The 23,250-nt window shown below is 32.6% G+C and overlaps 1 protein-coding gene across 5 annotated transcripts in view; it reads left to right on the forward strand.

Annotated features, from left to right (window-relative positions):
- Window positions 1-23,250, forward strand: part of LOC130898106 (tyrosine-protein phosphatase Lar) — a 524,093-nt gene that overhangs the window by 171,902 nt on the left and 328,941 nt on the right. Inside the window, exon 3 of one of the 5 annotated variants that reach the window (XM_057807152.1) lies at window positions 19,913-19,930. The exons of the other annotated variants lie outside the window; for them this stretch is intronic. Coding sequence (XP_057663135.1) covers window positions 19,913-19,930 — 18 coding nt within the window. The remainder of the gene's footprint in view (window positions 1-19,912; window positions 19,931-23,250) is intronic. 5 annotated transcript variants of the gene reach the window in all.

The following is a 23,250-nucleotide window of genomic DNA, read 5'->3' on the forward strand; positions in this document are numbered from 1 at the left end:
ATGAACAGATTTTGGATCTTATCAAGTTCAATTTTTCATCAGGATAGGATTTTCTAGATCCAGACCACAAACTTTCAAAGCTTATAATTTGTTAGTGGTGATGGCGGAAATTTGAGTGATTGTGCTCAGGTGAGCTGAAAAGTCAGCTCTTGCTCCTTGTAGAATAATTCACGCGTGTACTTCTCACAGAAAGTGAATGTTGAACATTCGTGGCTGCATGAAATCACCTCCTTTCGACCGACTATGGAAAAACGAAAAGTCCTGCGCGGAAAAGTTTTTTATGTTTATAATTAATAGATCTTATTAATTCCTTTGTCTCGATTTACATATTCTGAAGATTACGTTGATCAAATAATAAAATTGAGTTGTTAGAACAGCAAAACGTTGTTGCACTCTATTCAAATTTATAGAGTCTTTTTTCTTCTTTTTATGAAAGAAGTCGAGAAACTCCTCAATGTAAGCATGAAGTTTACACATCCATTTAATCAAAGACCGGAGCGTTCGTCTTACGGTAATTTTCTTAAAAAAGAAATAACAATTCTCCAGGCATGTCCCTAGTAACAATGGAGGGTTTCTAAAAATAAATTTCTCCAGAACGAAACACGACACCTCAGTTGATTTAGACGTTCGGAAATATCCATTTCCATTTCACCCTTTCCGAGTCCGGGAGTGATTTTTTTGTTGTTTTGAGCATAAATATTTAAGGGTTACCCGACAGATAAAGTTCAACAGTGACCCGGTCTCCGTACGCTTTGTTCTTTTAAGAGATAAATATCAGATAGGACGGAAGTAAATAGCCTTTGGTCTTGAATTTTTCGGTATTAGAATTCCTTGACAGATTTTATTTTAGTCACGGTTTGATAAGATGAAAATGTCCGTCATAATTAGAAGTATAACAAAATGTAGATCCTTTCGGAATTTCTTCATTCAATTTTTTTGGATAAAATATGACGATAAGACTAAATGTGAATGTACTAAGTTGGAATTTCTGCAACCGATTACACTGTATGACACACGTTTCGATAACCAAGTTATCGTCTTCAGAAATTAAAAGTAAACGACCTGTTTTATACTAAATTTTCTTACCAATAAACCTTCTCCCGCGAAAATTAATTCCAACTGGAAAAAACTACTTTGCGGGAATATTCACATTCATTCTTTGACTAGTAAACTAAAGAGTGGGCTGTTTGTCATCTAGCAATTTCAATGCATCCGACAATTTATTATTGAATACAATTTTACATTATTAATATTTATGTTATGATCGGCAATAACTGATTTTCCGGTCAGTCCATATTTCAAATGAGTTGTGTGCTCTTTAAACCGGACAATAACGAATCTCTTAGTCTGCCCAATATACTTTCCGTCACAATAACCACGGCTAACTTCGTATATACTATTCTTTTCCAAATTTGGTATTTTATCCTTGGAATTATCCAAAAATTGTTGGATTTATAAACCAATTTAAAACCCTGCTAAATATTCCTACCAAATATTTTGAATCAAGAAGATTGAAAGGTATCAGAGCAAATTTTTCTTGTTTTTCACTTTGGGTTTGGTAAAAACTGGTTTCACACTTGGATTTTATAGAGGAAATTGTAGATTTACCTAGAACCGTTTCATAAGAATGTCGGGCAATAAATAAGATATTTCAAAGAAGAATTTTTATTGGGAGAATTAGAATATAAAATGGATCAGGTTCTACAGATGATTATAGACGAAATTATTTATCCCAAACTATTTGTTTTAACTATAATCAAGCTTTATTACTTCTACAGATGCTAGATGATCTTTGTAGCTTACTCTGTTCATTATAAATACTTGATTGCTGATAAGGTCCAAGGTAGTTGTTCACTTCCACCAATAACGATATTAATAATGAATTTTGGACCCACAAAATACACGAAGAGCCGCTGACTATTTAGGTTAACCAAAAAATAATCCCTCTGTTGACATATGGATCATAAACTTTGATGTTTATGAAGGATATAGAGCAAAAAAATTCCAAAAATAATTTTGAGGAGAATATATGTAAATAGGATAATGATAGAAGGATACGTCGCAATTTAGATCTTATTACATCGTGCATATGCAGTACATAAAACGTTATGTCGAAGATACGAGGTCTGGCTATTAAATAACAAGACTACATGCCTAGAGGGCGCCCTAGACGGATGGGGTAATCTAGATCTAATCTAAATATCTTGTCCATGCACGTACCAAAACACGTTTTCGTCTCTATTATAGTATTTGTGCAGTAGCGGTTCGAAACGAACGTGTTTTTTTCTTGTACTGAAAACCATGTGTGTCGAAAAACAGGATCAACGTTTTAATCTCAAATTTCTCGTTATAAATTAAAAAAAAACCATTGAGTGCTATAAATTATCGCAAGAGGCCTATGGGGACAATTCTCTATCTCGTGTGCGTGTTTTTGAATGGTGTAAGCGCTTTGGTGATGGCCGAAAGAGCACTGAAGATGACCAGCGCCCAGGCTACCATGTCACCGTTTCAGCCAACGGAAACAATGACCAAAATCAACCAAATTGTGCGTGCAGATCGTCGAATGAGTATCCGGATGATTGCCAAAGTTGTAAACGCCGATAAAGAAACGGTTAAAAAAATTTTACACGAAAAATTACACAAAACTTGGTGCCAAAAAATCTGATTCTTGATCAAAAGCTCTTGAGTCAACGGGTCTACTCAGATTTCCTTGAAAGGTTAGTAAGATTAGGAATAGATCTGCTTTGAAACTGACCCAATTTGAGTCGGGATTTGAGCGGTAAACCAGAGCTCCTGAAGGCTTTTACCAAAGAAGACTTCCAGCACTGCTTAGATCAATGGAAAAACGTATGGAAAGGTGTGTGGCGAGGGAAAGGAAGTATATTGAAGGGGAGCATTCGAATCTAGAATGATTTTTATAATAAAACCATTTTCCGTAACCAGTCTCGTTATTTAATAGCCAGATCTCGTAAAACATGGCAGATAAGCTACCAGAATGAAAGAAATTTCAATCAGCTCTAGTATATACTTAAAGAAATAGTATTTCTTCAGTTTTAATATGGTTTACTTTATTTATCTGTGGTTTATGATGTCTATGATAGATCTGTCAAATATGTCACAAATGTCACTGTCATCAGTGTCAATTTTGATTGATTAGAATAAGGTGATAGAGGTTAATCAATTTATGACAAATGCACTACATAAGTGATATCAATAAACTGTTTAATATTATATAACTAAATCTCGCCTAAAAAACAAAAAAACGACATTTAATGTTCATTTCTTCAGCTCTTTTTTGAATAAGCAATATTTCTTGACCTACATTGATTAACCTCTTTCATATTATTCTAATCAATCAAAATTGACATTAGTGACAGTGACATTTGTGACATCTATGACAGATCTATCATAGACATCATAACCTACAGATAAATAAAACTAAATAAATACTATTTCTTCACATATATCTCAGATAAATTATAAAGTTATGTGAATTATATGAAAAAATACCTAAAATTTCGTAAAAACAACTCGATAATGGACCCAAGCTCTTGATTTTCGGAAAATTATGTGGAAATAGTGACATCTTATATATGAATTATATTATTTGTTGTCCGAAGCGATTTAAACTCACAAAGATCCAATGGAGATCCGACATATTTTGGTAATCTTGAAGTCCGACTACAAGTCAATAATTTTGACACTGAAACAGTTTTTGGCATTTCAATTCAGTCCATAATACGAGACATTGCTAAAGTTATATCAGTTGCATTGAAATCTGTTTTATGTAAACGATAAATAAATTTGAAGCCAACAATAATATTTGTACTCTTCTGAATAGCGCGAATAAAATTTTATTGGACTATTCTTGGTTGAAATGTGATATTATTCAGACGAATTCCGATAATGATATCAGATCTATTGAGTCTCTGAATGTACATTTCCAGCTCCTATCATGTTTGTGAAAAGGACTGGTGTTCGAATACAATAATTTCTATGTTGATAGAGGTATTGTTGAATAAATAAAACTTTTTGAGGTTATTTTGTATATCTTCGTGTTGTTTTTTGTCTTTCTGTTTTGTGACTAAAATAAATTAGCTATTCTTAGCACTTCGACGGTTAAACTCGATATAAACTGCTACAAAATGTTAGTTTTGTACAAAACTATTAGTTTGTATGAATAAAATATTCAAAAAATATCAAATAGACTCTATATATCTGATCTAGTATCATTAAGATATTGTACTTTAGTTCCAGTTACTTGTTAAGTATATTATTCAGATTTCTGGAGTATATAGTCTCGTAAACAAGCAATTTGTAATGTTGATGGTGAATGAGGTCTATAGTACAGGTAAATTAGGATTAAACCCGGAATTAAATTGAGCGTTTCTGATTTTCTAGATTCTCAAAGTTTTTCGGTTACTGAATTAGCCTCTTAACAAAATTACGGACACAGGTTTTTGAAATTTGTAAACGCGGAAAGCTCGATAAATAAGAGGAATTCGAAAAAAACTGTTTGAACAAAAAACGAAATTTTCTACAAATAATGTCTCAAGTAATTTTTTAGCTGTAGCTACTATTTTTGAGTAAATTATATTCTAAACGCACATGGAAACTGCTCCAACTTTTGGAAAACTATTTTGTTTTTAAAAACTCGAAATGCATCAATTTTCTACTCGGGTAAGTTAGCATAATTTTCGACGTAGGAAATTTTCGAAAATCTTGCAGGGATGGACTTGCAGTTTCAATGGATATATTTCGTTCCAAATGAACTAACTTTTCTACGTAGTTTTTGAGTTATTCACGATTCTAAATATTTTTGAGCAATCAAACCCATTTTATAATGGAAATTTCGAGGTTGGGCAAAAATTTAACCTTTTCTGTACAGAATGTTGTGCTCCACATTTTTTGCCCCGGCAGATTTTGTCGAAATCATCATAGTTATCGAGTTATCCACAATTCAAAATGTTTTTGAGTACAAGGACCCATTTTACGCTGAAAATGTTGAGGTTAGGAAAAAATGTTTGAAAACCAATCTGTAAAGAGTTTCGTGTTGTACATTTTTTGATCTAGCAGTTTTTTTCAAATTCTACGTAGTTTTTGAGCTATTCGCGATTCAAAATATTTTTGAGATTTCAAACTCATTTTATAATAGAAATTTTGAGGTTAGGAAAAATTCCTGGAAACCAATCTATAGAGAATTTTGTGCTGTATATTTTTTATCACAACACTTTTTTTCAAATTCTACATAGTTTTTGAGTTATTCGCGATTCAATATATTTTTGAGCTTCCAAACTCATTTTATAATAGAAATTTTGAGGTTAGGAAAAATTCCTGGAAACCAATCTATAGAGAATTTTGTGCTGTATATTTTTTATCCCAACACTTTTTTTCAAATTCTACGTAGTTTTTGAGCTATTCGCGATTCAAAATATTTTTGAGCTTCCAAACTCATGTTATGATAGAAATTTTGAGGTTAGGAAAAATTCCTGGAAACCAATCTATAGAGAATTTTGTGCTGTATATTTTTTATCACAACACTTTTTTTCAAATTCTACATAGTTTTTGAGTTATTCGCGATTCAATATATTTTTGAGCTTCCAAACTCATTTTATAATAGAAATTTTGAGGTTAGGAAAAATTCCTGGAAACCAATCTATAGAGAATTTTGTGCTGTATATTTTTTATCCCAACACTTTTTTTCAAATTCTACGTAGTTTTTGAGCTATTCGCGATTCGAAATATTTTTGAGCTTCCAAACTCATGTTATGATAGAAATTTTGAGGTTAGGAAAAATTCCTGGAAACCAATCTATAGAGAATTTTGTGCTGTATATTTTTTATCCCAACACTTTTTTTCAAATTCTACGTAGTTTTTGAGCTATTCGCGATTCAAAATATTTTTGAGCTTCCAAACTCATTTTATAATAGAAATTTTGAGGTTAGGAAAAAATGTTTGAAGAACAATCTGTAGAGAATTTTGTGCTGTACATTTTTTGTTCTTGTACTTTTTTTCGATTTCCTCGTAGTTTTCGAGTTTTTCGCGATTCAAAATATTTTTGAGCTTTCAATTTCATTTTATAATAGAAATTTTGAGGTAAGGACAAAATTCCTGGAAACCAATCTATAGAGAATTTTGTGCTGTATATTGTTTATTCCAACTTTTTTTCAAATTACGTAGTTTTCGAGTTATTCGCAATTCAAAATATTTTTGAGTTTTCAAACTCATTTTATAATAGAAATTTTGAGGTTAGGAAAAAATTTTTGAAGACCAATCTGTAGAGAGTTTCGTGTTGTACATTTTTTGATCTAACACGTTTTTTCGAATTTTACGTAGTTTTTGAGTTATTCGCGATTCAATATATTTTTGAGCTTCCAAACTCATTTTATAATAGAAATTTTGAGGTTAGGAAAAATTCCTGGAAACCAATCTATAGAGAATTTTGTGCTGTATATTTTTTATCACAACACTTTTTTTCAAATTCTACGTAGTTTTTGAGCTATTCGCGATTCAAAATATTTTTGAGCTTCCAAACTCATTTCATAATAGAAATTTTGAGGTTAGGAAAAATTCCTGGAAACCAATCTATAGAGAATTTTGTGCTGTATATTTTTTATCAGAACACTTTTTTTCAAATTCTACATAGTTTTTGAGTTATTCGCGATTCAATATATTTTTGAGCTTCCAAACTCATTTTATAATAGAAATTTTGAGGTTAGGAAAAATTCCTGGAAACCAATCTATAGAGAATTTTGTGCTGTATATTTTTTATCCCAACACTTTTTTTCAAATTCTACGTAGTTTTTGAGCTATTCGCCATTCAAAATATTTTTGAGATTTCAAACTCATTTTATAATAGAAATTTTGAGGTTAGGAAAAATTCCTGGAAACCAACCTATAGAGAATTTTGTGCTGTACATTTTTTGTTCTTGTACTTTTTTTCGATTTCCTCGTAGTTTTCGAGTTTTTCGCGATTCAAAATATTTTTGAGCTTTCAATTTCATTTTATAATAGAAATTTTGAGGTTAGGACAAAATTCCTGGAAACCAATCTATAGAGAATTTTGTGCTGTATATTTTTTATCCCAACACTTTTTTTCAAATTCTACGTAGTTTTTGAGCTATTCGCGATTCAACATATTTTTAAGCTTCCAAACTCATGTTATAATAGAAATTTTGAGGTTAAGACAAAATTCCTGAAAACCAATCTATAGAGAATTTTGTGCTGTATATTTTTTATTCCAACTTTTTTCCAAATTACGTAGTTTTCGAGTTATTCGCAATTCAAAATATTTTTGAGTCTATAGTTTGAAGGTGAAAATGTTGACCTTAGGAACAGATACCTGGGTTTCAAGTATAAAAATTTCACAAATCCGTGCTAATAATTTTGTTAAGAGTTGCTAGACTCATTCATTATTCTAAAACCTCCCACAATCTAGAAAATCAAAACCATCCAAAATAAATTTAAAGCTTTAGCTCAAAATCGCCAAATTTGCTTGTACTACTTAGTGTATGATAATAACAATGAATAAGATTCAATGTATTCTTCAACGATTTTATTTCATTTTCGTTTGAAAAACAAATTAAAACAGTAGATTGTTTGTTCTTTGTTGACCATTAATGACAGCAATCAATATTGTATGAGGACGCGATTCTTTGAAAGATATTGAATCAAATTTAAAAGATATTGAAGGAACTTTAGTGTCATTACATATTTACAATTGTTGAAACATTATTATACGTATAAACTAATGAATAAAACTTAAAACTTCAACATTAGTCACAGAAAAGCTTTGGTTAAAGCTGCCACCAATTCACGAAATACCTGTATAAAAATGAGAGTGTGTATTGATGTTTCATCAACATCGCATGACATGAGGTATAAAATTTTACATTACCTACTCATACTTCTTGATGGGTGGTAATTAAAAATGTATGCACATAAAAAAGTATGTAAAAACTTCTAATGGAATGAGTTATTTCCGTGCCTATTTCGATAGACGAAAGGCTAGTCAATTTCGTATTCAGTAGACTTCCATTAAATATTTTAATTTTTAATCAAACATGCTACTTGATGGTTTTTCGTATTCTCAATAACATTGTCATCTGAAATACACGGATATTATCGAGAAATAATTTTCCAAAACTCACCCTATCTCTGAACGAATTAAGATAAATTAAAGCAGATTGGAAACTGAATATTGAGGGCTGTAAGATTATTTATTAGTTATTATAGATTATTTCTATGTTGAATATCAATCACAAATTTAAGAATATACTGTAATTATTGTTTAAAGTGAGTTTCATCAACTTTTCGACAGTAGAATATCTTGAACTTCTTGTTATATTTTTACAAATTTTTCTACGGAAATATCTCACATTCTGTAACCGTTGTGTTATTTTAAAAAATTGAGGAGGATATGGAGGAGCATTATCCTGTTAGAATATTATTTTTAAATTTCTCATTGATTATCTTGTACTGAAACATGTCACTAGTGTCAAAAAATAGTAATTCAAAGTTTTTCCTTTTTCGAAATGCTATAAAGTTCCAAAACGTGGCTATATTTACATCATTTTCGGGCTTATGATCTGATTTTTGTGATAAATAAGACCAAATAACTTTAGTTCATTTAGTAAATAAATTATAAATACTTTCATACCTCGACTTTGATTTTTCGAGTTGTGATTAAGTATTGCGTAAGGCACATTTTCAATCTCGCTTTCACCGCTGATTTCCATTATTTTTTGTAATAATCGCAACCAAAACTTTTAAATTGGTAAGTTGGTATGCCTTTACTATAGTAATGATGCATTCTTCTAATGCCTATCTAGATTTTCATAATACTTTCCGACCCTCCCGACTAGGTCGAAAAAGCTAAGTTTCTCAAAGAAAAATTGGTACTTTCCGGCCGGCTGCTCAAAAAGGATATTTTAATAAAAGGACAGTTGAATATCAAAGAACTTGTGTAGGAAATACTATACCATGAGTTTCTAAACTATTCTTCTTTTACAAGTTGGTTAAAACCATAAAATTAAACTTTTACATTGTCTCTACGAATGATTTGAAATATTTGGCATGATATAGCCTAGACACACATAGCTACGGCTTCTGTCTGACTTACCAATCTACTATTTTCCCCAACATACGACTAGAAATCGGTTTTTGATCCAACCATCAATATCTGAGATGTCATTTCCACACTGAAGGCATCTAGAATGATCTGCAAGTACTTGGAGGAAAATATCTTGTGTATTTATAAACTATTCCTTTCTTTAAAGTTAGTTAAAACCATAAAATTGTACTTCTACATTGTCTCTACGAATGATTTGAAATATTTGGCATGATATAGCTTAGACACACATAGCTACGGCTTCTGTCTGACTCACCAATCTACTATTTTCCCCAAAATACGACTAGAAATCGGTTTTTGATCCAACCATCAATATCTAAGATGTCATTTCCACACTGAACGCATCTAGAATGATATGCAAGTACTTGGAGGAAAATATCTTGTGTATTTATAAACTATTCCTCTCTTTAAAGTTAGTTAAAACCATAAAATTGTACTTTTACATTGTCTCTACGAATGATTTGAAATATTTGGCATGATATAGCCTAGACACACATAGCTACGGCTTCTGTCTGACTCACCAATCTACTATTTTCCCCAAAATACGACTAGAAATCGATTTTTGATCCATCCAGGATCATCTAAGATGTCATTTCTACATTGAAGGCATCTAGAATGATCTGCAAGTACTTGAAGGAAAATATCTTGTGTATTTATAAACTATTCCTCTCTTTAAAGTTAGTTAAAACCATAAAATTAAACTTTTACATTGTCTTTACGAATGATTTGAAATATTTGGTATGATATAGCTTTGTCACACATAGCTACGGCTTCTGTCTGATTCAATAATCTACTATTTTCCCCAAAATACGACTAGAAATCGGTTTTTGATCCAACCAGGATCCTCTAAGATGTCATTTCCACACTGAACGCATCTAGAATGATCTGCAAGTACGTGGAGGAAAATATCTTGTGTATTTATAAACTATTCCTCTCTTTAAAGTTAGTTAAAACCATAAAATTGTACTTTTACATTGTCTCTACGAATGATTTGAAATATTTGGCATGATATAGCCTAGACACACATAGCTACGGCTTCTGTTTGACTCACCAATCTACTATTTTCCCCAAAATACGACTAGAAATCGGTTTTTGATCCAACCAGGATCCTCTAAGATGTCATTTCCACACTGAAGGCATCTAGAATGATCTGCAAGTACTTGGAGGAAAATATCTTATGTATTTCTACACTATTCCTCTCTTTAAAGTTAGTTAAAACCATAAAATTAAACTTTTACATTGTCTTTACGAATGATTTGAAATATTTGGTATGATATAGCTTTGTCACACATAGCTACGGCTTCTGTCTGATTCAATAATCTACTATTTTCCCCAAAATACGACTAGAAATCGGTTTTTGATCCAACCAGGATCCTCTAAGATGTCATTTCCACACTGAAGGCATCTAGAATGATCTGCAAGTACTTGGAGGAAAATATCTTATGTATTTCTACACTATTCCTCTCTTTAAAGTTAGTTAAAACCATAAAATTATACTTTTACATTGTCTTTACGAATGATTTGAAATATTTGGTATGATATAGCTTTGTCACACATAGCTACGGCTTCTGTCTGATTCAATAATCTACTATTTTCCCCAAAATACGACTAGAAATCGGTTTTTGATCCAACCATCAATATCTAAGATGTCATTTCCACACTGAAGGCATCTAGAATGATCTGCAAGTCCTTGGAGGAAAATATCTTATGTATTTCTACACTATTCCTCTCTTTAAAGTTAGTTAAAACCATAAAATTAAACTTTTACATTGTCTTTACGAATGATTTGAAATATTTGGTATGATATAGCTTTGTCACACATAGCTACGGCTTCTGTCTGATTCAATAATCTACTATTTTCCCCAAAATACGACTAGAAATCGATTTTTGATCCAACCAGGATCATCTAAGATGTCATTTCTACATTGAAGGCATCTAGAATGATCTGCAAGTCCTTGGAGGAAAATATCTTATGTATTTCTACACTATTCCTCTCTTTAAAATTAGTTAAAACCATAAAATTGTACTTTTACATTGTCTTTACGAATGATTTGAAATATTTGGCATGATATAGCTTAGACACACATAGCTACGGCTTCTGTTTGACTCACCAATCTACTATTTTCCCCAAAATACGACTAGAAATCGGTTTTTGATCCAACCATCAATATCTAAGATGTCATTTCCACACTGAACGCATCTAGAATGATCTGCAAGTACGTGGAGGAAAATATCTTGTGTATTTATAAACTATTCCTCTCTTTAAAGTTAGTTAAAACCATAAAATTATACTTTTACATTGTCTTTACCAATGATTTCAAATATTTGGTATGATATAGCCTAGACACACATAGCTACGGCTTCTGTTTGACTCACCAATCTACTATTTTCCCCAAAATACGACTAGAAATCGGTTTTTGATCCAACCAGGATCCTCTAAGATGTCATTTCCACACTGAAGGCATCTAGAATGATCTGCAAGTACTTGGAGGAAAATATCTTGTGCATTTCTACACTATTCCTCTCTTTAAAGTTAGTTAAAACCATAAAATTATACTTTTACATTGTCTTTACCAATGATTTCAAATATTTGGTATGATATAGCTTTGTCACACATAGCTACGGCTTCTGTCTGATTCAATAATCTACTATTTTCCCCAAAATACGACTAGAAATCGATTTTTGATCCAACCAGGATCATCTAAGATGTCATTTCTACATTGAAGGCATCTAGAATGATCTGCAAGTCCTTGGAGGAAAATATCTTATGTATTTCTACACTATTCCTCTCTTTAAAATTAGTTAAAACCATAAAATTGTACTTTTACATTGTCTTTACGAATGATTTGAAATATTTGGCATGATATAGCTTAGACACACATAGCTACGGCTTCTGTTTGACTCACCAATCTACTATTTTCCCCAACATACGACTAGAAATCGGTTTTTGATCCAACCATCAATATCTAAGATGTCATTTCCACACTGAAGGCATCTAGAATGATCTGCAAGTACTTGGAGGAAAATATCTTGTGTATTTCTACACTATTCCTCTCTTTAAAGTTAGTTAAAACCATAAAATTATACTTTTACATTGTCTTTACCAATGATTTCAAATATTTGGTATGATATAGCTTTGTCACACATAGCTACGGCTTCTGTCTGATTCAATAATCTACTATTTTCCCCAAAATACGACTAGAAATCGATTTTTGATCCAACCAGGATCATCTAAGATGTCATTTCTACATTGAAGGCATCTAGAATGATCTGCAAGTCCTTGGAGGAAAATATCTTATGTATTTCTACACTATTCCTCTCTTTAAAGTTAGTTAAAACCATAAAATTATACTTTTACATTGTCTTTACCAATGATTTCAAATATTTGGTATGATATAGCTTTGTCACACATAGCTACGGCTTCTGTCTGATTCAATAATCTACTATTTTCCCCAAAATACGACTAGAAATCGATTTTTGATCCAACCAGGATCATCTAAGATGTCATTTCTACATTGAAGGCATCTAGAATGATCTGCAAGTCCTTGGAGGAAAATATCTTATGTATTTCTACACTATTCCTCTCTTTAAAGTTAGTTAAAACCATAAAATTATACTTTTACATTGTCTTTACCAATGATTTCAAATATTTGGTATGATATAGCTTTGTCACACATAGCTACGGCTTCTGTCTGATTCAATAATCTACTATTTTCCCCAAAATACGACTAGAAATCGATTTTTGATCCAACCAGGATCATCTAAGATGTCATTTCTACATTGAAGGCATCTAGAATGATCTGCAAGTCCTTGGAGGAAAATATCTTATGTATTTCTACACTATTCCTCTCTTTAAAGTTAGTTAAAACCATAAAATTGTACTTTTACATTGTCTTTACGAATGATTTGAAATATTTGGCATGATATAGCTTAGACACACATAGCTACGGCTTCTGTTTGACTCACCAATCTACTATTTTCCCCAACATACGACTAGAAATCGGTTTTTGATCCAACCATCAATATCTAAGATGTCATTTCCACACTGAAGGCATCTAGAATGATCTGCAAGTACTTGAAGAAAAAATTAACACCAGAAAACATCATTCATAGATGCCAAACATTCCGCGTGCAAGATTTAAACACATGGTAAGCCTTACAGTTCACCTAGTGACGATAAAAGGTTCAAGTCTTGGTGACTAAATGGAGTTTCCAAAGTAATTATGTAGTTGGTTTTTATCAGATCACGACAGGTCTTAAAGAAGGCAATGGTTTATGCCTGCTCCCGGATATAACTATGATTTATCAGGGATAGGATGGCAGTGAAAGTCTTGTCATACTTTTCCAATTGTGTCCACAAAAACGTCATTCAAAAGTTCAGTAGCGTTAGTCTTTTTTTCAAGATACCCTCATATATTTAAGTGGAAGATTCGTAGATCTGGCTAAAATTTTATCACCCAATTATTCTACTAAAAGTTTTCTTATATCGCTACCCCTTTCTGCTTATCTGCCAATCGAATATTTTGTTTAAGTAAACGCTAAATACGATTAGTGATTTTTGAACTTTCCATCATCTAAGACACCATCTTTAGGCATTTCGGACGATCTAGAATGTTGCTGGTACTTGGAAAAGGAAGAAAGAGCAGACAAAATCGTCGATGAGGGTCCAGTACATATCGATAAACCTTACAGTTTAACTAGTAACGTTAAAAGCTTCAAACCTAGGTGACTAGATGGCTTTTCCATGGATATTCGGTAGTTTTTAATGGCCTAAACGGTGACTGCCTTCGATTAATGTCGCGTCAAATTAAAAAACGACAAATATATGAAACAAACAGTTTTCAGATTGATAACATTCGTTTAAAGAAATATCGTCAACAATTCTGATCGATCAAAGTTTCTTTCCCCCAGTGTGAATATTTTCTTCACTTGTCTATCATCAAAATACCGATAAATATATCATTTATGTTACTGAAGAGTATCATATTTCAATACACAAACTTTCTGTATTTGGAAAACCCTTCGAAAGATAAATTGTTTTTCGGGAGTAATTTATTATTTTTCCTTTACTCCTCCATTTCCCACATCGTGTAATTTGTGAAGAGGATTTCGGGAAAATTCAAAGGTGCATTACTTGCTGTATATTTCTCCAATCAATTATGCTAGATAATTGTGATGGTTTCATGTTAATTGATTAATATCTTGCTTAATAATTTTACCGTGAATTGTATAGAAGGGTATAGCATTTCTAATTATATTAGAAAGGGAGTTTATTATTTATTCCTTGTCAGGAAGTATTTTCAGAAATACTTTAGTGCAATTTTTAGTATCTTTCTCTTGGTTTTTTTTATTAGTTATGAGTTGTAATTTTGTTATTGGCTTGAAATAGACTTTTTATGGAATTGAATTACGTGCAATTTATCATATTTCCAATAAGGTCATTATACAATTAGTTTAAAAGGATGAAATGTTTATTGGGAAGTCATTACTTAATCATAAAACACTTCCATTTAACAAAAATTACTTATTTACTTCAATGACCATTCTTTACTTCTCTATATGGTCTGTAACGTACGTAACTAGAGTTTTCGGAACATAATCGTTGCCTTCAATTTAATTTAATAACTTAGAATTTAGTTGCCATAGAAAACTCAACAATTTTCACATGTCATTTTAATTTTTGTTCATTTTTAACTTAGTTATGGCGTACAAGTTAGATATATGAGGAAGTATTTAAAGTTTAGTTGGATAGTTGTCAAAAACTGTCATTTTTCTCGATTATGTGCACCAAGGCGTCTGTAAAATAAATATTCAGCCATCAACCATCGGATTTCATCTAATTTTCACCATTCTCAAGTTATACTCAAATGCGATTTCCCCCTGTACATTACTTAAGGGAGTTTTTCACATACACACGTTCTATCCTCAATATCTCAGGTTCTAGTATAGCTACAGAGTTCGTTTTAGTTTACGAACACTCGTTGAAACACCTTCTTTCTTTTGAGTTTTTGAACACTTAAATCGGTTGAGTTGGAGAGGAGCTAGACGCGGACATTCAATGTGGAGTTATGGATTTTTGTAGGTTTTTTACAATTTTTCTACATTCAAGATCTATATCTCAGGTTCTAATATAGCTACAGAGTTCATTCTGGTTTAAGAACACTCGATGAAACACCTTCTTTCTTTTGAGTTTTTGAACACTTAAATCGGTTGAGTTGGAGAGGAGCTAGGCGCGGACATTCAATGTGGAGTTATGGATTTTCGTAGGTTTTTGACAATTTTTCTACATTCAAAGATCTATATCTCAGGTTCTAATATAGCTACGGAGTTCGTTTTGATTTAAGAACAATCACTGAAACACCTTCTTTCTTTTGAGTTTTTGAACACTCAAATCGGTTGAGTTGGAGAGGAGCTAGGCGCGGACATTCAATGTGGAGTTATGGATTTTTGTAGGTTTTTGGCAATTTTTCTACATTTAAAGATCTATATCTCAGGTTCTAATATAGCTACGGAGTTAGTTTTGATTTAAGAACAATCACTGAAACACCTTCTTTCTTTTGAGTTTTTGAACACTCAAATCGGTTGAGTTGGAGAGGAGCTAGGCGCGGACATTCAATGTGGAGTTATGGATTTTTGTAGGTTTTTGACAATTTTTCTACATTCAAAGATCTATATCTCAGGTTCTAATATAGCTACGGAGTTCGTTTTGATTTAAGAACAATCACTGAAACACCTTCTTTCTTTTGAGTTTTTGAACACTCAAATCGGTTGAGTTGGAGAGGAGCTAGGCGCGGACATTCAATGTGGAGTTATGGATCTTTGTAGGTTTTTGGCAATTATTCTACATTCAACGATCTATATCTCAGGTTCCAATATAGCTACAGAGTTCGTTCTTTTCTACTATAATGATTTCTGATACTTATTTAATGGATTCAATGCGAGCGAAGCCGCGGGTAAAAGCTAGTTGATCATAAAAAGTTAAAGATCATTCTTTCATCAACAAAATCCACTTCACAGTGAAACCTGTTTAAAATAATTCCAAAAATACGACCCCTCATTGAATGTAAGCAAATTCAACTATTAGTATAATTTTTCTAACAAAGAAAATTGAAATTTTAATGCAATTATAGTTATTTACGTTATAAGTCTGGTACGAGATTTATGGACGAGGCGACGAAGGAGCCGAGTCAAGAATATCTAATTTCCTTTTGAATGGCTGATAATTCAAATAAAATTGCTGATAAAATGTGACTATTTACTGGTGAAAAGTTATCGTATTAATTGGCATTGCCGGAGGTTCTCGAATAGACGACATTTATAATTTAGAAGTAGAAAATGTAGAAGATACTGGTTCTCAGTTAGTGGTTCGTATTAATCACACAAAAACACATTTTCGACGGGTCTAAAAATTTGAAAAAACACCTTTCACTAAAAGCACTTTTGGTAGGCTACAGACAAGGAAAATTCGTAGGTCAAAGAGCTGGAATACACATTGTTGGCGGAGCACCTTAAAAAATTATATATTGCTTCAGAAAGATGATGTTGGCCAATGCTGGGGCCGATATCAATGTTCTAAAACGACATGATGGATGGAAGATTCATCAGTGGCTGCAAAATATGTGGAAGAATCCGTCGAGAGCAAAAATAAAATGATACAAGGGAGCGAAACTTTTGTACAATTGTTAAACCAAAACCACACATCTTCCAGCTTTATTGAACATGAAGAAGTACATCCAGTAATTCCTACAATGAATATTTCTGGTAAAAGTAGTTGCACCATTACTGTTAACACTCAAAAATATAATAAAAGTTTAGTTATCGATGTTAATTGATTTTTTATTTCTAATTATTTCAAACGGGATTGGGTACTGCGCGAAAATGTATTTTATCAGCATTTCCTGGAAATAAATTAGTTCTGAACAAGTAAAATAAACTTGTCTGCATAGAAATTGGTCCACAGTAACTTTTGACATTAAAAGAAATATGCTGTTTGAAGGACAATTCAATATGCCTTAATGTGTGTATTAATATATATTTTATTTTATATTTATAGAATATAAAGATTATTACACAGAAATTCGCACATTTTTCGTCATTTATAACCTCAATAATATTCAAGTGTGTCAGTTTAATGCATAATATACCACAAAAATCCGCCCAAGTTAATGCTTTGATCGAAAAATGGACTCAACAAAATTAAGAAGTCGTAACTTCAATACTGTTCAAGTGCAACGACAGCTTCGTGAGGTACGAGGAGTGTCCATTAGTCAGTGGACAGTAAGACAAAAGTCCAGCCCATCAGCAAACACGACTGTGTTTTGCACATGATCATCTGAATTAGACGTTGGAACAATATGGATCCGTTCTGTGTAATATAAACACCAACCACCCAAAAATGTTGAAACAGATCATTTCTTTTTTCAGTATAGAAATGGAAAATGCAAAACCAAAGTTGTAGGTATCAATACTTTTTCAAAAATTCCCTCGCTTATAGCAACATATTTGAATTTAGCTAATCCAAAAAACTACACTAGGCATACATTTCGACGCTCTTCGGCGTCTCCTTTAGTGGATTCCGGTGGTGATATAATTCAACTAAAGAAGAACGGCTGGTGGAAATCCAACACAGTTGCGGAGGGTTGCGCGTAGATGATTCCGCAGTGGAAATTTCAGCGGGAACAACTAGTTCGACTTGAAGCAACATTATACACGATGTTATTTCTTTGAACTCGTTAATTGGTGGCAATTCAAGTACCAATAGTAATGTAACTTCTTCTTTATTTCAAATTAATAATGCTCACAGTTGTATTTTTAATATTACTTTAACAAAATAAAAATTGATAAAAGTCTTGTCGAATTTTCTTAAGTCTACGGGCGTAGAAACAATTTTGTACGAAACTCGTGAGTAAACTAACTTTTTTCACTCGTAGGAATTGGTCAAAACGTCCTACTCGTAAAAAAAGTATTACTTTACCAACTTGTTGAATAAATAACTATTCTAGATCTCGATGGAAGTTTTTTGTTCTTTTTTTTTTGTTCCACTAAAAAAAGGTCTAATTTCGAGAAGGTATTTTCACTTTATTCACCTGAGCTGGGATTTTCCATATCTAAAACATATATAGTTAATTTTTCGGTCGATTTATGACATATTATAACATTTTCGGTTTTTAAGGAAAACTATTCTTTAAATTTTAATATAATCGAAGTAGACGGCTTCCGTTTCAACGGAGTTTCAATAAAAAACAAAGAAAAATTCCTTCAAAGAGGAAACTGCGATATATTTTAACCAAATAAAACAAACAAATTCACCTTCCAGTTCTTGGTAACGTCAGTAAATATTTTTCTCTTGAATATATCTCAATATTTACCTCTCTTTCACCTGAAAATATGTCATTATTTCCCATATTTCGTAGATTTATTCCGGCAAACTCTCTAAATGCAGCTTCCGGAAGTTTGAGAATATATTCCTCCCCAATGAATTGAGAAGTGTAATTTGTAGTTAGAGGCTCGAAGCGGATAAAGAAATAGGGAAAAAAAGCGAGACCTTGAAAACTAAAATATCTCGGGTCGAATAAATAGAAAGGAAGTATAGACAGATAGATAAATCTTTATTCCGATGAAAATTCATACGTTTTAGAAAATTATTTACCTAGCTGTATACAAGTCGGCAGGAAAGTTGAGAAAGAAAATCGCGAATAGGTAAACGGATGAAAATATTGTTTAGTACTAATATTATATCTAATAATCCTCCCTCATTGAGTTGCCTGGAGTAAAATCTGTCTTGGTGATGTTTTATAATAATGATCCAATGATCACCGCGGGTACGTTTGCAGCGGTTGATTCGCTGGACCCAATTTTCCATGACTCGGCCACACATTTCGGCCGAAAGGGCTGTTATTTCACTTTGGGCTCTTCAAACGTCGTACAATTATTGGCTTATACCAATGACTTGACGTAGCCCCAAAGAAAAAAATCTAGAGGCGTTAAATCGCACGAACGAGGTGGCCAATCATTTCTTGAGATAACACGCTCATCAAACTTGTGGATTTTCACCCGCCCAACACCGCATATTTTGTTGATTGACAAACCCATTGTGCCAGAAATGACCTTGTGTGGGTGTAAAGTAAGATCCTCACGCAAAATTCGCCATAAAGTTGTCTTGGCGATGACCAACTCTTGAGAACGCCGTGGAATTGACTGATTTGTATCATTTGCTACGGACGTTTCAACGGCAGCGACACACATAATGAAAATCGGAATTAACACTATGATGAATAGGTTATGTCTACTAAATAAACTGACAGTGACAGTTCGATGTTTAAGTGAAAAGGTGCGTTCACAAACTAAATTCAAAATTGTCAAGTTCCTATTGGAAAACCCTGCCAAAGACTTTATAAAACTTGGTACATATGTGATGAATTCGTGTCGCGGTAATACAGAATATACTCTAGAAAATACAAAGACAACTTGTTAATCTTTGTTCTCAATATTACTTATGACTTATTAGCCATTTGACAATATTTAGAGTCCTTAACAGATTACATAATAACCTCAAAATAATTAAACATATCCTTCTGAAAAGAATTTAGACCCTAAATAATTGGGTGCTTTGCAGCTTTTCCAAAAACCTGTCGTGTTTGGTATTGGTGTATATTTCCAATGGATAAAGTTGAAGCTGTTTTGGATTAGCATTGATATCTGTGATAATACTTTTAGAAGAAAATTGACGTGCTTTCTTGAAATGTAATGAAGCATAATTATCATTTCTTTTTTATTTTCTAGCACATCGATCTGGACGTGGTAAGTTCTTCAATTGAGAAGTACCTCTAAATATATCATTGTTAATCGTAAGTACCAAAATTTTTACGAACTTGTAGTTCTTATATGATATTGCCTCTCATTATCTTTCACTATTTAACAAGAAGAAAATTCATTCAACGAATTAAATCGAAATATTTACAATAAAGATGAAAATGATGTTCATATTTATTCCAAAAGCTTCTCAACATCTAGTGCATGTTTCCTCTATGAAAAATTGCTTTAACGATTTCCAGAATAGTATCCATCTTCAACAAGTTGCACTTTCAGAATAAGTACTAATGTTTGGGTTCTTATAAGCTTGATAACCGTCTTATCTCCAGTAGAAACATTGAACATTGAAGTCTATATCGAAACAAATCATAGGAACCAGTATCTTAACCCTTCCAATACTTTAAATGCTGCATTGGGATTTGGGATTTTAGTACAGTAGCTCGTAAACAAGCCCAAACTCGTCTGCTGTTGCTTTTTGCTGTTTGTTTTTTCTTTTCTATAAAATATTGTCAGTCTAGTAAATAATAGACACGTTTTAGAACGGATAAACCATTATCAGACAAAGATATTGTGGATACCTTTGATTTTGAAAAAGGATTAGACCCATTTCAAGACAGACTTGATAGGGATTTAGGTATGTATGTATGGATGCGACCTAAAGGTGTGCTGTTATGCTGTAGATCCCAGTTTTTACAGCTGATCCATCGACCCTTAACCTTTCAAAAAGTCTACAATAGCGATATAGATGAAAATTATAATCAACCATCGAGGGACGATGGCTCTTCAATTGAAGTTGACTCAAATTATAGATGATGAGTTCACTTCTGAAGATGGAGAATCCAACGAAGTTCCGACTAGTAATTTAGGAATTACGTTTGACTGGACTAGATAAAACTGAAAATTTTCAGTTTAAAGTCTAAGTTCAATGTTTTGGGATCAAAATTTTACATATTAAGAAGTTTTGTTTGCACCAAATTTGATAAAACTTCATTTTCAAGAATTTTTTTTGTAATACATCAAGTTTTCTTAGATGTGTATAGTATGTTTCACCCAAGCCCATGATGCCATATTGGATTCTAGATTTTACAAGAGAGTAGTAAATGGTTTTGTCCAGGATAATGGACTAAGTTGGAATTTCTGGAACCGTTGGCGATATTCGTACTGAACACACTGTTTACACTACCACTACACTAACACTCTCAATTATACTGTCTGATGCGCGTTTTGATAACCAAGTTATCGTCCTCAGAGACTGAAGGTCTTGGTCCTTGAAATAAAGCAAAAATAGTTAATTGCGTGCAATATTCTCAAAATGACATCAATTATCATAGTTGGTATCCCATTTTTCATAATATATGGTTCTAGGTTTAATCTAGAAATGTACAATTTCCGGTGGTCACTAATTTATTCTTTAAACAGCATTCATCAGATCCTTAAACATAATAATGTAATGTTAGCTTCGCCGTTTTGATTTTCTAACATTCTATTTGTTTTATTCAGTATATTTGTAGAGTTTGACTCCAGGTTGAAGAAAAATTTGCCTTTTTGCAGTAGATATTCACATATCCTTCATTTCTCGGGAACTTCTAAGGACTCGATCAAGAAATATCTTGAAAAGTCTTGAGAAAAATCTATATTCTTGTCGTCGTTTTGTTGCAAGGTACTTGATTTCTTATTTTAACTTCCAAAACAAAGATATCTTTCGAATGAAGAGATAAACTAGTTTTTTTGTAGTTGATATACCTACGGCAATAGCTTTTCCTAACACCTTTTCTTTTTGAGTTATATCTAACTCCTCGAATTCACTGTTTTTACTTAGATTTTCGTTTTTCCTTGTTCTCTACAAAATATTTTCATGTTATAGATATGGATTCGTCAAGAGGAAGACGTATGCTTGATCTAAATTGTTTTTCCTATATTTGTGATGAATATACAATGCGGTCGAGTTTTATTCTTCAGTTGACAATTTACGAAAATATTATTTGTTTTACAGCCCTCTCTCTCAATTATAAGCACCACCTCCAAGATTTTAAATAAGAAAGGGGGCATCTTTGGTCATCATCAACTTCAGTAGAACGTAGCTGATCTTTAAAGGGAAAAATCTACAGAACGAAAATTTTTATACCAATTCTGACATGTGCAAGCAATCAACACCTTAAATTTCTTTGTGAGGCGCAACAACTTCTTCTTTTTCAGGTGCTAACTCCATCAAATAAAGATTAGCGACAATTTCGTCATACTTATTTCAGTCTTGGGTGGTGCGAATTCAAGATGATGTGTTCATACCAGTCCAATCGCGTATGTCTGTGACCAGGTCCACGTTTTCCTTCGATTTTTCCTTCTATTATTGATTTCAGTATAACATACTTGTTGTTATCGTATATGTGACCCAGATAAGCGGCCTTTCTTCTCTCTATTGTTGTTAGTAACTTTCCCATACGTCTAAGCACTTTATCGTTAGGTAAATATTGAGTCCATGATATTTTTAGTAGTCTACGGAAGAACCACGTTTCGAAATGGTGGTTCATGGTACCCACTTTCTACTCCATAAAAGAGAATTGAGTGCACGTACAATCTAAAGTACCTTAAGCTTAAGTTCGAGGTTGCGGTACATAATAGGTTTTCCACATTTAGGAATATTGCTTTAGCTTGTTCTATACGTGATTTTACTTCGAAGTCAGGGTCTATATTTGTCGTTATGCATCTAACAAGATATTTAAATTCCTCAACTTTCTCTATTGCGGTGTCATAGATGTTTATGTTCAGTAGTGGATTTGGAAGTCTTGTTATAGCCATTACTTTGGTTTTTGTTACATCAATTTTCATGCCTAGTTGTTCTCCAACTTCTACAACTTTGTTGATTAAGCGTTGAACAGCTTCTGGATTGTCTGTATTGATAACCGTCTCATCTGCATAACGTATTTTGTTTAATGTCCTGCCGATAATTTTTATTCCATCCTCATCATCGTCGATTGCTTTATCAAATTTGTGCGCAAAGTACATATTAAACAGTACTGGCGACAAAACACAACCTGGTCGTACCTCCTTTTCAATACACACCGGTTCTAATGTCGTTTGTCTATATCTAACCGTTGCTTCTTGATTTCAATGAATATTTCTAATAAACTCGATGTCTTGTTTGTCTAACCCTTTTTTCTCTAGTTATGTCAGAAGGACGGTATGATTAACTCGATCGAAGGCTCTCTCGTAGTCTATGAAACAGGCATATACATTTTTCTTCACGTCTCGACATTTCTGGAAGAGTATTAATAAGCTGGCTGGTGCTTCCCTCGTTCCTAGACCTTCGA

The sequence above is a fragment of the Diorhabda carinulata genome, chromosome 9, assembly GCF_026250575.1.
Source record: "Diorhabda carinulata isolate Delta chromosome 9, icDioCari1.1, whole genome shotgun sequence".
NCBI lineage: Eukaryota > Metazoa > Arthropoda > Insecta > Coleoptera > Chrysomelidae > Diorhabda > Diorhabda carinulata.